General features: G+C 39.1%; 1 protein-coding gene across 4 annotated transcripts in view; it reads left to right on the top strand.

Moving 5' to 3' along the window:
- Window positions 1–14,402, top strand: part of LOC100259074 (serine/threonine-protein phosphatase 5) — a 67,115-nt gene that overhangs the window by 31,790 nt on the left and 20,923 nt on the right. For all 4 annotated transcript variants that reach the window (XM_010658652.3, XM_059741371.1, XM_002280075.5 and 1 more), the window contains 2 exons: window positions 673–781; window positions 878–995. In XM_010658652.3, the coding sequence (XP_010656954.1) occupies window positions 673–781; window positions 878–995 (227 nt within the window). The remainder of the gene's footprint in view (window positions 1–672; window positions 782–877; window positions 996–14,402) is intronic.

Raw genomic sequence — 14,402 nt, forward strand, 5'->3', positions numbered from 1 at the left:
TATGTGTCTGTTGAGTTTGTCTTAATTGATTGAAATTTTTGAAACCATCTATTTGCTTTGTTGTTTTTCCTAATCTATATTTTTGGTTCTCTTAGACTCCTGGTTACTTGTGGAAATTGAATTTCTGTTGTGAATGCATCATCGGATGTCGTTTTCTTTTTTCTTTATTATTATTAGTTTTTTATCAGAAACAAACAAATGTACTTGTGGGAAGCATTTTTCTTTCTCTTTCTTTTTTTTTTTTCTTTTCTTTTTAGTTTTGCTCATGTACATCCTTGTGTTATTATGTTGCTGAATAAAATGCATCAAGGCATGCATATACAGATGCACTAGTTATTCTTTAATTTAATCTCTCTTTCTCTCTCTATTAATTTCAATAATTTTCTAATTTTGGTTCATGTATTAATAAAAATGAAGAGAATGGGCTTTAACCTCTTACATATTCCATCAAGTTGTTTTCCTCATGCTTCTGGATATTCTAAAGCATTGGTTCTGGCTGTCAACTTTAACCATTGTTTCAAATATAATTCATTTGCTGGGGGATATAATCAGTTGAACAAAAATTATTTCAGTTTTCTAGAAGATAATATCATATAAGTTCTGGGAATCTATTAAAAAAGGATTATTTAAATGCTTGGTGTTAATGAAGTTGCTATTTTGTTTTCATCCAAGATGTGGAGCCACAGTATTCTGGTGCAAGGATAGAGGGAGATGTTGTGACGTTGGATTTTGTGAAAAGAATGTTGGATGACTTCAAGAATCAGAAGTGCTTACACAAGCGGTATGTGTAGGGAACTTTAAACTTGTTATAGGTTTGACTCTTTCAAAGATGGAAGTCCTAATGTTTTTACTCTGAATCTTGATGTCCACTTTGTAGATATGCATTCCAGATTGTCCTTCAAACAAGAGAAATGCTGCGAGCCCTGCCTTCTCTTGTCGATATAAATGTTCCAAACAACAGCCATTTCACTGTTTGTGGTGACGTCCATGGTCAGGTAATTGCATTACTTTCTCCTTCCATCACATTTCTATGAATTTTTTTTCCTTTTTTTCTTTTTTTCTTTCCTACATGTTATAGGTCCTGAATTTAAGTAACATTCTGCGTCATTTTTGAGATAATTGTGCAGTACTCTGCATGATACATTTTGGTGTGTGCTTTCTGTTGTAGGGTGAAGGTTAGGCATGGTAGCATTTATGCACACTGACATTCATGGTTATAATGTGTACACTTTCATGTTTATGCTAGTCCTGGTGCAAGTACTTCAAATGCTTACCTAAAACCACTTATCTTTTGTTCTCATTTGTCCATGTAGATGCCTTGAGGTTTAGCTCAAGGAGCAAGTGATTGGATTGGGTTGGGAGTAGGAAGGTTTTAGGTTCAATTCCAATGCCAAAAGGGGTCATCTATCAAAAGAAATATACTGCTTTTAAATTCACTGAGCTGCCCTGGATTATAGGAAAGAATGCTCCTCAAATGTTTAATAAACCATGATTTGGAGAGTTGGCATTTGGTTGAATCCGCAGGAATTTTGGGGATTGATAGGATTGTGATAGGATGTCAAACTCTCCTTAAATAGGCTGTAATCTGTGTACATATTTTCCTTTATAAAAGATATTCAATGTAATAGGAAATAAGATTTTTGCTCATGGTATTAGAGCTCTTGCTCTTTGGGAAATAATTTATACAAAATCCTACAACTTTTCTTGCTGATTTTTTTTTTTTTTTTTTTTTAAGAAATTTGATTCTTTGAGAAATCCCTTCTAGCTGTCCATTATTCAGTCTTACCCATTATTTAGCCCTGTTTGAAACATCTGAAGGTAACTCTATTGCTGTGATTACTGAAAACCAATCTGAAGAGGCACAACAAAACTCTCCAAAAGAGGAGTTGCAGAATACTCAATCATCATATCAATTAAATGGTAGAAAATACTTATAGTGGTCACAAGTGGTGAAGACTTTTCTGAAAGGAAAAGGGAAATTAAGCCATTTGATGGGGATTGGACCTGCTTAGAATGATCCTACATTTGTCAAATGTGGTGAAGATGCTGCTATGTTACTAAAGCTTGAATTAGACTATTATAAAAAATCCTTAATGCTGAGTTTGACCAAGTCTGAGTGCAAGTTTTAGGGAAGGAAACTCTACCCTTATTGCAAGGTGTTTTCTCAATATCTGAGCCGAAGAAAGTCGAAGAGGTGTCATGCTTGAATCTCAACCCACAGAAGGGTTTGTCATGGTTTCCACAAAAACAAGTGATGAAGGAATCAAGAGGAATGTTGAGAGACAAGGAATCACAACTGAAACCGATAAGAATGAATCAACAAGGTTGTTCAACAGTGATGGAGTATGGTGCACCTATTGTAAGAAGCTTCATCACACCAAAGAAACTTGTTGGAAACTCACTTGACTCACTTGAATGGTGGTTTTAAGAATGGACAGCAGAGAGGACAGACTCACTTGACTCATGCAGAAGGTTATCCTTATGAGAATTCCAATTTAAGTAGCTCGAAGACTGGGGAATTCAATAAGGAGGAGATAGAGAGGTTGAGGAATCTTCTTAATTCCCTTGAAAAACAAATGGATTGTGTTCATTTGCACAATCAGGTAAGTTTCCTACTTCTTATGCCCATGGTGCCTCAAACACACTCCATAATGATTCTTGGGTCATAGACTTGGGAGTAATTGATCATATGACATATTCTTCTTAGTCACTTATCACCTATAATCCTTGTCCTAGTAATAAGAAAAATAAAAAATGCAGATGGCTCTTTCACTACCGTTGTGGGTCAAGGAATTGTTACTTTATTCCCCTGTCTTCCGCTAAAAAATGTTTTGCAAGTTCCTAAATTGTCTGTCAATCTTTTGTCTGTTCATCAAGTTACTAAAGATTTGGATTGTAGATCTATCCAACCTACTGTGTTTTTCAGGATCGGGTTATGGGAAGGATGATTGGACATGCTAAGGAAAATGATAGACTCTATTTCCTTGAGACAAAGGGTGGAAGTAGCAACCAACCTTCACATTCCTATTTATCTAATGATTTTTCCTTGAATAAAGATGACATTTGGCTTCAACACTCCTGTCTTAAGACATTCACCATTTAGTTTACTCAAAGATATGTTTCCTTTACAATTCAATAACGTTGATGTTAACAATTTACATTGTGATATTTGTGAGTTTTCTAAACATCATCATGTTTCCTTTCCTCTGAGTAATACAAGATCATCTTCTCCATTTTCTTTGATTCACTCTGATATTTGGGGACCATCTAAAATTCCTAATATTTTGGGTGTAGAGTAGTTTGTCTCATTTATTGATTGCACAAGGGTAACATGGGCTTTTCTCTTGAAACAAAAATTCGAAGCGAGTGAAGTTTTTCCAAATTTTTTCAAAACGATCAAAACCAATTTGGGGTATGCATTAAGAGTTTAAGGAGTGATAATGTAAGGGACTATTTTAATTAAACCCTATCAACTTTTCTTCAAAAAGAAGGTATTATTCATTATTCATCTTGTGTAGATACTCTGCAAGAAATTGCGGTTGCTGAACGGAAAAACAGACACTTACTTGATGTTACATGAGCACTTTTTTTTTTAAAACACGTGCTCCTAAATCTTATTAGGGAGAAGCCATATTGAGGGCAACATACTTGATAAATCAAACCTTTTATGTTTTCAAATTGCCATAAATTGTCTAGTACTAACTGCATCATTCTCCCTTCCTTAGAAGAATCTTGTCCTCGAGTTTGGTGCTGCTGGAAACATCTTTTACGTTTTCACCAGTGTAAGAACATCAGAAACTAGGATGTTAGGGCGTAAATCGACATAAACATCTATGGAGTTAAACTACAAGATTGGACGAAAATGAGGGATACCCGTGGATAAGGGTAGATATCAAATACTAATTGGTAAGCTTATCTGCCTGGCACATGCTAGACATTGAAATCACTTCCGTTGTAAGTGTGGTAAGCCAACATATACATGCAACATGTGAAGAAAATTTCGAGGCAATGAATAGAATATTAGGGTACTTGAAGATGATTCTAGTAAAGGGATTGTTTTTTGGGAAGAAAGTAGAGAAGAAGATTGAAGTTTTCACTGATGCTAATTGGGTTAGGCCAATAGAGATAAGAGGTCTACCTCGAGATATTGCACATTTGTTGAGGGAAATTTGGTGACATAGTGAAGTAAAAAGTAAAGTGTCCAAGAATGGAAAATGTATTAGGTGCATAGAGGGAAGCTCTATCCCTTTCCTTGTTCTGGTTTAAATAACAACAATAAGAAGATGATTCAAAATCAGTCGTTTGTAGTGGAGAGAAAGGTTTTCCAGGTAAAGTCTGAAGGTTTTAATGGGGGAACGTGGATTTCAATAACAGAGAGAAGTCGAGGTTTTGTGGTTTCTTTAGGTTTTGGAGAGGAGGAGTCGGGTTGGTTATTGGAGCATTTGAAGAAAGCTGTGGATTTGGAGGCTTCTAGGGGTTTCATTCGAAAGATGAGGGGCAAGACTAGGACTCATCTGATGGAGATATGTTTTAATAGCAGAGGGAGATATATGAAAATCACAGAATTCGTTGCAAAGAGAAAACCTTTGGTTTTAGTTGTTCACGAAGGTGTTAAAGGCTATGGGTGGGAAAATCTTAGGAAGGCGATTGTTTCAGTCGAAGATTTCTTTGTTCAAGCTGAAAGAGTCTCGAAGGAGAAGCAAAAAAAGCCTCAAGAGAGCAAAGGAATGTACAAAGGTGAGTGGTCCTATGTTGATGTGGTTGCAGAGAAAGGACCTTGGAATGGTGCAGAGATGCCAGTTGGAAAATGGGCAAGAGCTGTAGTTTGTGAAAGCAAAGGAAAAATATGAGACTGGTGTGATGTTGGAAAAGCTATAGCGAGAAGGGTGGGTATGAAAGGAATGGTGTCTGTAACACCCATTTCTGCTTACAAAGGGTGTTTTTTTGTGGATTCTGCAAGGAGAGCTCAGTGGATTCAAGATCAAGGGAGCTTCACAGTGAGAGGAGAGGTTATTGCTCTGAGGAGATGGTCGCCAAAAGAGAACTCAGTCGTTAATGGAAAATTTAGATGGGGTTGGTTGGAACTAAGAGGCCTTCCTTTCCATCTGTGGGATGAGGCGCAACTGAGAGACATTTTGCAGAAGTGGGGGAGGGTAACGAAGGTGGCGAGGAATTCGCTGAAGCTTGTAGATTTGACGAAGGTAACATTGTGGGTGGGGATGCTTCCAAATGTCGTGCTTCCAGCGCTACTAGAGGTAGAAGATGGAGATTGGACATACACGGTTGCAGTTACAGTCACCGGAGAAGATGACGGAGAAGACTCTCTCAGGCCTGAGTCAAATCGCAGCAAGGACAAGCTGAGGTCAGCGGGGCTACGAGCTACTGCTAGGACCAATGAGTGCCATAGCTGGAGGCCTCGTCATCGTTCCCATTCTCGTTCTTCAGATTCAAAATCGTCTAAGGGGGAGAAAGGAAAGGGAAGGTGGATGTTCGGCCCAACGGCGGGAAGCAACATCGGGCCAACAAAACCAGACGTGTTTAAAGCCCGCTCTGATTGGGCCCAATTTGGGGCGAAAGATTTTGGGCCCCTAGTGGGTCCAGCCCACGAAGGTTACTCTAATGGTGGCCTAGATGCATCTTCGTCTTCAAAGCTTCTACGACCAAGGTTCTCTGCAAAGAAAATAATGCCGAAAGCTCATCCTCAAGAGTTGTCAAAGCCAAAAGGCTCCTCAGTCTCCGTAAGGCGCATAGCAAGAAGTTGGCCGCCGAGATTAGAGGAGGCGTCTTCTACCCCGAAGCGTAACCTAGAAGGAGGTGGCTCATCGGAGGCAAATCGAGACACTTTTCGGGGCAAATCTCGCTCCAGTAAGAGCGATCTTTCTCCTGGTTCAGAAAAATCCAAAGTTTTTACTGGCGAGACAGAGGGAGAAGAGGGGATTTCGCAATGCAAATTGGTCAATAAGGTGCGTCCTCCTTTCTTAGCTGTATCCGAGCGGGATCTTCCTTTGGTTGGGGCTTTTGAGCCAAAATATCTTCCCGAATCCTCTGTTTCTTTGGTTCATCCTTCTCGTTGTCAGCCTTTTTCTTCGTTTCCGTTGGAGTCAAGCTTTGCCGTTCAACGTGGTTCCTTTTTTATCTCTCCTGTTGTGAATATCAGCCATCGTGGTGGTGCGTCCTGTTTTGAAGGTGTGGTGTTTCCCCTAGAAATCTCTAACCGAAAATTTAAAGACCGGCCTTTCCTTAGGGAAACACTCAGTAACCCTGAGGAGCGTGGTGTCTCAGGTGAGGCTTCACCCCCAGAGCTAGAACCTTCCACCCTCCCGTTGGAAGGTTTTTAGGTTGAGGGACTTACGCTTAGGAAGATGGTCAAGGTTCAGTCGGTTTTGGAGAGTTTGAGGATTAGAATTGTCAAGGATAAAGGAAAAGGTGTGGAAGGAGAGAACAAGAGTGCTCTCTCTGCAGACAAGGTTTATTCCAGAAGAAAGAGGAAAAATGACTCTGGAACTCGAGGAGAGGATTAGTACTGGGTGTTGGTTGTGTCGGGTTGTTTTTGTTTTCATGAAAATCTTAAGTTGGAATATAAGAGGATTAGGATCTAGGAAGAAAAGGAGGACTGTGAGAAGGTTTTTAAGTACTCAAAACCCAGATGTGGTGATGCTTTAGGAAACAAAGCGAGAAATTTGGGACAGGAGGTTTGTGAGCAGTGTTTGGAAAGGCAGAAGTCTGGAGTGGGCTGCTCTTCCTGCTTGTGGGGCTTCGGGGGGGATTGTGATTTTGTGGGATTCAATTAAGTTCAAGTGTACAAAGAAGGTGTTAGGATCCTTCTCTGTAACTGTAAAGTTGAACTCTGATGAGGAAGGGTCTTTTTGGTTAACCTCAGTGTATGGCCCGAATAAGCCTTTGTGGAGGAAGGACTTTTGGTTGGAGCTTCAAGACCTGTATGGTCTGACTTTCCCAAGGTGGTGCGTAGGAGGGGATTTTAATGTTATTAGGAGGATATCTGAGAAGACGGGTGACTCTAGGTTAACAGTCAACATGAGGTGTTTTGACGAGTTTATAAGGGAGAGTGGTTTGTTGGATCCCCCTCTAAGGAATGCGGCTTTTACATGGTCAAACATGCAAGTGGATCCTATTTGCAAGAGATTGGATAGGTTTTTGTTCTCTTCTGAGTGAGATTCTTTTTTCTCTCAAAGTATTCAAGAAGCCCTTCCTAGATGGACCTCTGATCATAGCCCAATTTGTTTGGAAACTAATCCTTTAAAATGGGGACCGACTCCTTTTAGGTTTGAGAATATGTGGTTGCTCCATCCTGAGTTTAAAGAGAAGTTTAGAGATTGGTGGCAAGAGTGTACGGTTGAAGGTTGGGAAGGTCACAAGTTTATGAGGAAACTAAAGTTTATTAAATCAAAGTTGAAAGAGTGGAATATAGTGGCCTTTGGAGATTTAAGAGAGAGGAAAAAGCACATTCTTTCGGACTTAGGCAGAATTGATCTAATTGAACAAGAAGGGAATTTAAATCTTGATCTGGTTTCGGAAAGGACCTTAAGAAGGAAGGAGCTAGAGGATTTGTTATTAAAGGAAGAGGTTCAATGGAGACAAAAATCTAGGGTTAAGTGAATTAAAGAAGGGGACTGCAACTCTTAAGTTTTTTCACAGAGTGGCCACTAGAAGAAGAAGCAGGAAGTTCATTAAGTCTCTGATTTCTAAGAGGGGGGAGACTTTAAGTAACATTGAGGTTATTTCTGAGGAGATTGTAAATTTCTTTGGGAATCTCTATTCCAAACCTGAAGGTGACTCTTGGAGGATTGAAGGGATTGATTGGGCCCCTATTTCTGGAGAGAGTGCAGTTTGGTTGGATAGACCGTTTTCTGAAGAGGAGGTTCGAATGGCAATTTTCCAATTGAATAAGGAAAAGACCCCTGGCCCTGATGACTTTACTATAGCAGTTTATCAAGAGTGTTGGGATGTGATAAAAGAGGATCTTATGAGGGTGTTTCTTGAGTTCCACACTAAGGGGGTAATAAATCAAAGTACAAATGCGATGTTCATTGCTATGGTGCCTAAGAAAAGTCAAACTTTTAAAATCTCAGATTATAGACCTATTAGCTTGGTTACAAGTTTATATAAGATAATTGCTAAGGTCTTATCAGGGTGTTTACGCAAAGTTCTACATGAAACAATCTTTGGCTCTCAAGGAGCCTTTGTGGAAGGGAGACAAATTTTGGATGCTGTATTGATAGCCAATGAAGTGGTGGATGAGAAAAGAAGGTCAGGGGAGGAAGGGGTAGTCTTCAAAATTGATTTTGAGAAGGCCTATGATCATGTGGATTGGGGCTTTTTAGATCATGTGCTTCAAAGGAAGGGGTTCAGCCAGAAATGGAGATCTTGGATGAGGGGCTGTTTGTCTTCATCTAGTTTTGCAATCCTAGTTAATGGGAATGCAAAGGGTTGGGTTAAAGCCTCTAGAGGTTTGAGACAGGGAGACCCTCTTTCTTCTTTCCTTTTTACTCTAGTAGCAGATGTTCTAAGTAGGTTGATGATTAGAGCAGAGGAAACTGGGATAACTGAGGGTTTTTTTGTGGGGAGGGATAGGATTAGAGTGTCTTTGTTACAGTTTGCTGATGATACCATCTTTTTCTTTAAAGCCTGTATAGAACATCTTCAAAACCTCAAGATTATCCTTTTGGTTTTTGGGCAAGTATCTAGTTTAAAAATCAACTTAGAAAAAAACACCATTTCAGGTATTAACACTAGGCAGGAGCTGTTGTCTAGTTTGACTTCGGTTTTGGATTGCAGAGTGTCAAAGTGGCCTTTGTCTTATTTAGGCCTTCCTTTGGGAGGGAACCCAAAGACAATAAGCTTTTGGGATCCAGTGGTTGAGAGAATTTCGAGGAGGTTGGATGGGTGGAAAAATGTCTATTTGTCTTTGGGAGGAAGGATTATTTTAATTCAGTCTTGTCTGTCTCACATCCCTAGCTACTTCCTCTCCCTCTTTAAAATCCCAGTATCAATAGCTTCAAAGATTGAGAAGATGCAAAGGGATTTTCTTTGGTCTGGGGCGGGGGAAGGGAAGAAAGGTCACCTTATCAGATGAGAGGTTGTTAGTAGACTAAAGGAGTTGGGAGGTTTGGGCTTTGGGAAGACTTCTATGAGAAATATTGCTCTCTTAGGGAAATGGCTTTGGAGGTTCCATAGAGAAAGGAGCGGTCTTTGGTATAAGGTTATTGCGAGTATATATGGGACACATCCTAATGGATGGGACGCCAACACGGTGGTTAGATGGTCACATAGATGTCCTTGGAAGGCTATTGCTCAAGTTTTCCAAGAGTTCTCCCCTTTTGTCCGCCTAGTGGTGGGCAATGGGGAGAGAATTCAGTTCTGGGAAGATCTTTGGTGTGGTAACCAAACTTTGTGCTCTTAATTTGCTGATCTTTACAGAGTTATTTCTGTGAAAAACCTCACTGTCTCAAATGTCCTTGGCAATTCCTTACCACTGTCTTGGAATTTTAACTTTCGCCGCAATCTAACGGATTCAGAAATTGATCTCCTTCAAAGATAAATGTCCTCCCTTAATTCTGTGCTTTTTTCTCCTTCTTCATCAGATTCAAGAGCGTGGTCTTTGTCTTCGTCAAACTTGTTTTCAGTGAAATCTTTTTTCTTGGCCTTGTCAAAAGTCTCAAATCCTTTAATGTTCCTTCCGGCCAAGTTTTTATGGAGCTCAAAAGTCCCTTCAAAGGTTAAGGCCCTCGCTTGGTTAGTAGCACATGGGAAGGTAAACACTAATGACAAGTTGCAATTGAGAAGACCCTACAAAGCCCTCTGTCCTCAATGGTGCATTCTTTGCAAAGGAAATGGAGAGTCGATTGACCACCTTTTTCTTCATTGTCCCGTTACCATTGGACTTTGGCACAGGTTGTTCAATCTAGTAGGGTTGGTTATTACTTTTAAAGGCTTCTTGGGGAACTCATTAAGAGGCAAGACACTTTGGCAAATTGTTTGCCTTACTTTGATTTGGATGGTGTGGCAAGAGAGAAACAATAGGATCTTTGAGAATAAAGGGAGAACGGAAGAGATGGTATGGGATTTGATCCGGTTTTATTCTTCTTTGTGGGCTTCTTGTACTGAAGCTTTTAGAGGAGTTCCTCTAAACATTCTACAACTCAATTGGATTGGGGTTTGCATTTCAAAAGTTTGAAGATTGATTGGGTTTCTCTTTGTTTTTAGAGTTCTATTGTTGGGAGTTTTATCCTTTGTTCAATTTGTGTAGGAAGGACCTCTCATCCTTCCCTTGGTTTTTTTCTCTTTCTATTGTCTCTTTTTTCTCTCCTGTATTTGTTCTTATATTAATATAATCTTCTTCGTTTCTGATAAAAAAAAAAAAGAATTAGTGTTAAGACTAAGTTTAGGTCCATGGCTCAAGGGATTTGTGAAATGATTTTGTTGAAGCTATTGCTAAATGAGTTGAGGGTGCTCCCACATGGTCCTATAAAACTTTATTGTGATAATAAAGCTACCATGAGTATAGCTCACAATTCGGTCCCTCACAAAAGAACAAAATATGCAGAAATTGATCATCATTTTGTCAAAGAGGAGATAAAAGAAGAGCTAATGTGCATCATGTACGTTCCGACAAAGCAATAAACTATAGACATCTTAACAAAAGGCCTATCGAGACAAAACTTTGAGGATCTAACATACAAGCTAGGAATGTTGAACAATTTTTTCTCAACTTGAGGGGGAGTGTAGAGGATATTGTTTAGGATTAAGTTTGTTATGTTTTGATTTTTTTTAATACTATTTTTTTTTTCTTTAAATTTAAAATGTAGTTGTTAGTGATTAGGAAGCTCTATCTTTATGTAGTTTCGGTTCCTAGTTTTTAGGGATTTAGTTTAGGCGAGGTTCGATCTGGATGCTATGTTTTTCTTTATAAATGTATTGGTTGTTCATTTCAATAAATTGAGAGAGCTATTCCATTTATTTTCTAGTCTCTATTTACAACTTCTATACAAAATCTGATGCAAGATCAGTAAGCTTCCAAGACGTTTGTTCTTTAGTTGTAGGTTGTGAAGAATGAGTTATGGATTCTTGCTATTATGGAGTAGTGGTAGAATGGCTTAGGATAATTGTGTTTTTGCATTTTAGTTGCTTCAAAAAGGTGGAATTGTTGGGATGTTATAGAAGAAAAATAATTTAGGTTGAAGGGAGGTCACTCAGGACAATGTACAACACATGTAACTAGAAGGAGGAAATAATAGAAAGTCTAATACAACTTTGCTAACTCCGTAATTTGCTATGTACTAAAAATGCAACAGATTATAATAAATCATTAACCAACAAGGTTCTATGAATTTGGATAGTCCTTGGTGGGGTGCCTTTGTTGGGAAGAAGGCCTAGAAAGTTGCGCCTTTGTACCTATTTTGGACTTTATGGAAGGAGAGAAACTGAAGAGCCTTTGAAGATTCTGAACTAACAGACCATGCGATTCATGTACATGTTTTTGGAGTGGGTTAGGGTACATATATAGTCTACTTCTTTGCCCCTTTTAGATATCATAGATTGGTTGGGCTGTAAGTAAAGTGAGGGTGTTGTTTTTTGTCCATACCTTCTTTTGTTGGCTTTGTATACATCATGTACACTTTAGGCACTTTTAATACAATTTCTTTACTTATCAAAAAATAGCCCTTGGGACAATCAGATTTCTTTAATTCTAATACTTCCTCTTAAGCTGTGCAAAGATGTTATGCATTCCTAGCTTGTTGACCATAGAGTCGAGCATTGTGTTTAAGATTCTTTTGCAAAAATATTTGTAATTTGCTACTTGATTGTCACAAAAAAGGTGGAAATTGTCCATTCTTTATTTTTCCTTGATGAAGTGTCTATCCACCTTTACATGTTTGGTGTGATCATATTGAACTAGGTCATGTGCAATGTTGAATGTTGCCTTATTATTACAATAAATCTTCATAGCCTCTTTAAGCTTCGATTTAAACCCCTTGAGTAGAAGTTTAATCTGTGAAACTTCACATATTTATTGGCCCATTGCCCATAATCCAACCTTAGCACTAAATTATGCTACAATCAGGGTTCTTACTCCTCCATGTATCAAGATTGTCTTCTACTTGGAGGTGGTCATTCTTAGAAAACAAAAGTCCTTTTCTAGGAGTAGCATTTAAATATCTTAAAATTCTTTGAACTTCCTTCTATGTGTCATTCCCTTCTATGTGGCATTCCAATGGTGAATGCATAAACTGGTGATTTCAAAGGTGCACATCATGAGGTGCCTAAAAATGCACTGAGGCTCAAAATGAAAAATGTGAAGCCCCAAAGATGTATGCCTTAGGGATCAAGTCTTGGATGAGGCACACCTTAAGTGCATTTTTCCTTCTTGTTTCCTTGATGTCTAGTATTTATCTAGCTACTAGGGTGATTAAAAACAATGGTTAGAGCATTGGACACCACATTTTGATTCGAATCAGCAAGATTTAGTTGACATGGGGAGTAGGACAAATCTTCTAGATCACTTGTTTTCTATTCTTGAAGACAGTTGTAATAATAATAATAATAATAATAATAATAATAATAATTTGGTGAAAGTAATGTACCTTTAACTAACCTATTCCAATGTTTCAAGATCTCGACCTCCTATAAGGTTTGGAGAAAGCATTAATTATATGTAATTTGGTGAAAGTAATGAAAGGTTCAGGTTGAATCCTCAAGGTCTGAAAGGGAATTTAAAAGGTTGGAGTGTTCCGTTAATTTTAAAAGTTTAGGAAATGGAAGAGCTATTTTTCGAGAGAGTGGGGGTTCAGTCTCTGTGGGTAAATGAAGTTAAGAATTCTCTCCTGGAATGTGAGAGGGGCAAATGATAGCGATAAAAGAAGGCTCATTAAATCTCTAATCAAGGCTCAAAAGGTGGATTTGGTTTGCCTGCAAGAAACCAAAATCCAAAGTATGTCGTGTAGTTTGGTTCGATCGTTGGGGGTGGGCAGGTTCTTGGAGTGGGGCGCTCTTGATTCTCGGGGTATGGCAGGGGGGGGTGTTAGTTTTTTGGGATAATAGGGTTTTAGAGCTGATTGAAATGGAAATTGGTAATTTTTCAGTTTCCTGTTGGTTTAAGAATGAAGAGGATGACTTCTGTTAGGTCTTTACAGGGGTGTATGGCCCTGCTGTTGGGAGGTTTAAGGAAGATTTTTGGGAGGAGTTGGGGACAATCAGGGGATTGTGGCAGGATTCGTGGTGCATAGGGGGTGATTTTAATGTTATTAGATTCATGGGAGAGAGGAACAGTATTTCAAGACTGTCTTTAGCAATGAGAAGATTCTCGGAGATCATGGAGGATTTGGAATTAAGGGACCTCCCTTTGCAGGGGGGGTCTTTCACGTGGAGGGGTGAGTTGAATAACCAAGTTCAGTCAAGGTTGGATAGATTTATAGTTTCAGAGGAATGAGAGTGTTATTTTAGTGGGGCAGTTCAAAGTCTTTTACCCAGACTTGTTTCTGACCACTGCCCAATTTTGTTGGACTGTGGAGGAGCAAAGAAGGGCCTTTCCCCCTTCAGGTTTGAGAATATGTGGCTAAAGGAAGAAGGCTTTAAGGATTTGTTAAGGAGTTGGTGGATGGGCTTCCAATCCAGAGGGACTTTTAGTTTCACTTTGTCTGAAAAACTGAAAGCGCTTAAGGCCAGCTTGAAGATTTGGAACAGAGAAGTGTTTGGTAATGTCACTGCCAGAAAAGATTCAGCTTTAAAGGAGATGATGTTTTGGGATTCAATAGAAAGGGATAGGGTGTTGTATGCCGAAGAGCAAAATCTCAAAAAGCAGGCTTTAGAGGAGTATAAGAAGTTGGTGATAATGGAAGAGACTTCTTGGAGGCAAAAGTCTAGAGAGTTATGGCTGAGGGAGGGTGATAGAAATACTGGTTATTTCCATAAAATGGCCAATGCACATAAGAGGGTCAATTCCCTGGTGAAGATTAAGATAAATGGGTCATGGGTAACAGAAGAACGTGACATTAAGGATGGTTTGGTTCAGGCTTTCCATTCTCTGTTGTCAGAAACAGATGAGTGGAGGCTCAAATGCAATGGGCTGCAGGTTGAGGTTTTGGAAAGGGAAGTTGCAGCAATGTTAAGAGGCTCCTTTTTCTGAGGAAGAAGTGTTTGGTGCTCTCTCGGACCTCAACGGGGATAAAGCTTCTGGTTTTGATGGTTTCACAATGGCGTTTTGGCAATTTAGTTGGAGTTTTCTGAAGGAGGAAGTTATGGGGTTCTTTAAGGACTTTCATGATCAGGGCAAGTTTGTCAAGAGCATTAATGCTTCTTTTCTGGTTTTAATTCCTAAGAAAGGAAGAGCTGAAGATCTCAAGGACTTTAAGCCTATAAGCTTGGTGGGCAGTCTTTATAAGTTG

This window comes from Vitis vinifera, chromosome 12 (assembly GCF_030704535.1).
Source record: "Vitis vinifera cultivar Pinot Noir 40024 chromosome 12, ASM3070453v1".
In the NCBI taxonomy this organism is placed as follows: domain Eukaryota; kingdom Viridiplantae; phylum Streptophyta; class Magnoliopsida; order Vitales; family Vitaceae; genus Vitis; species Vitis vinifera.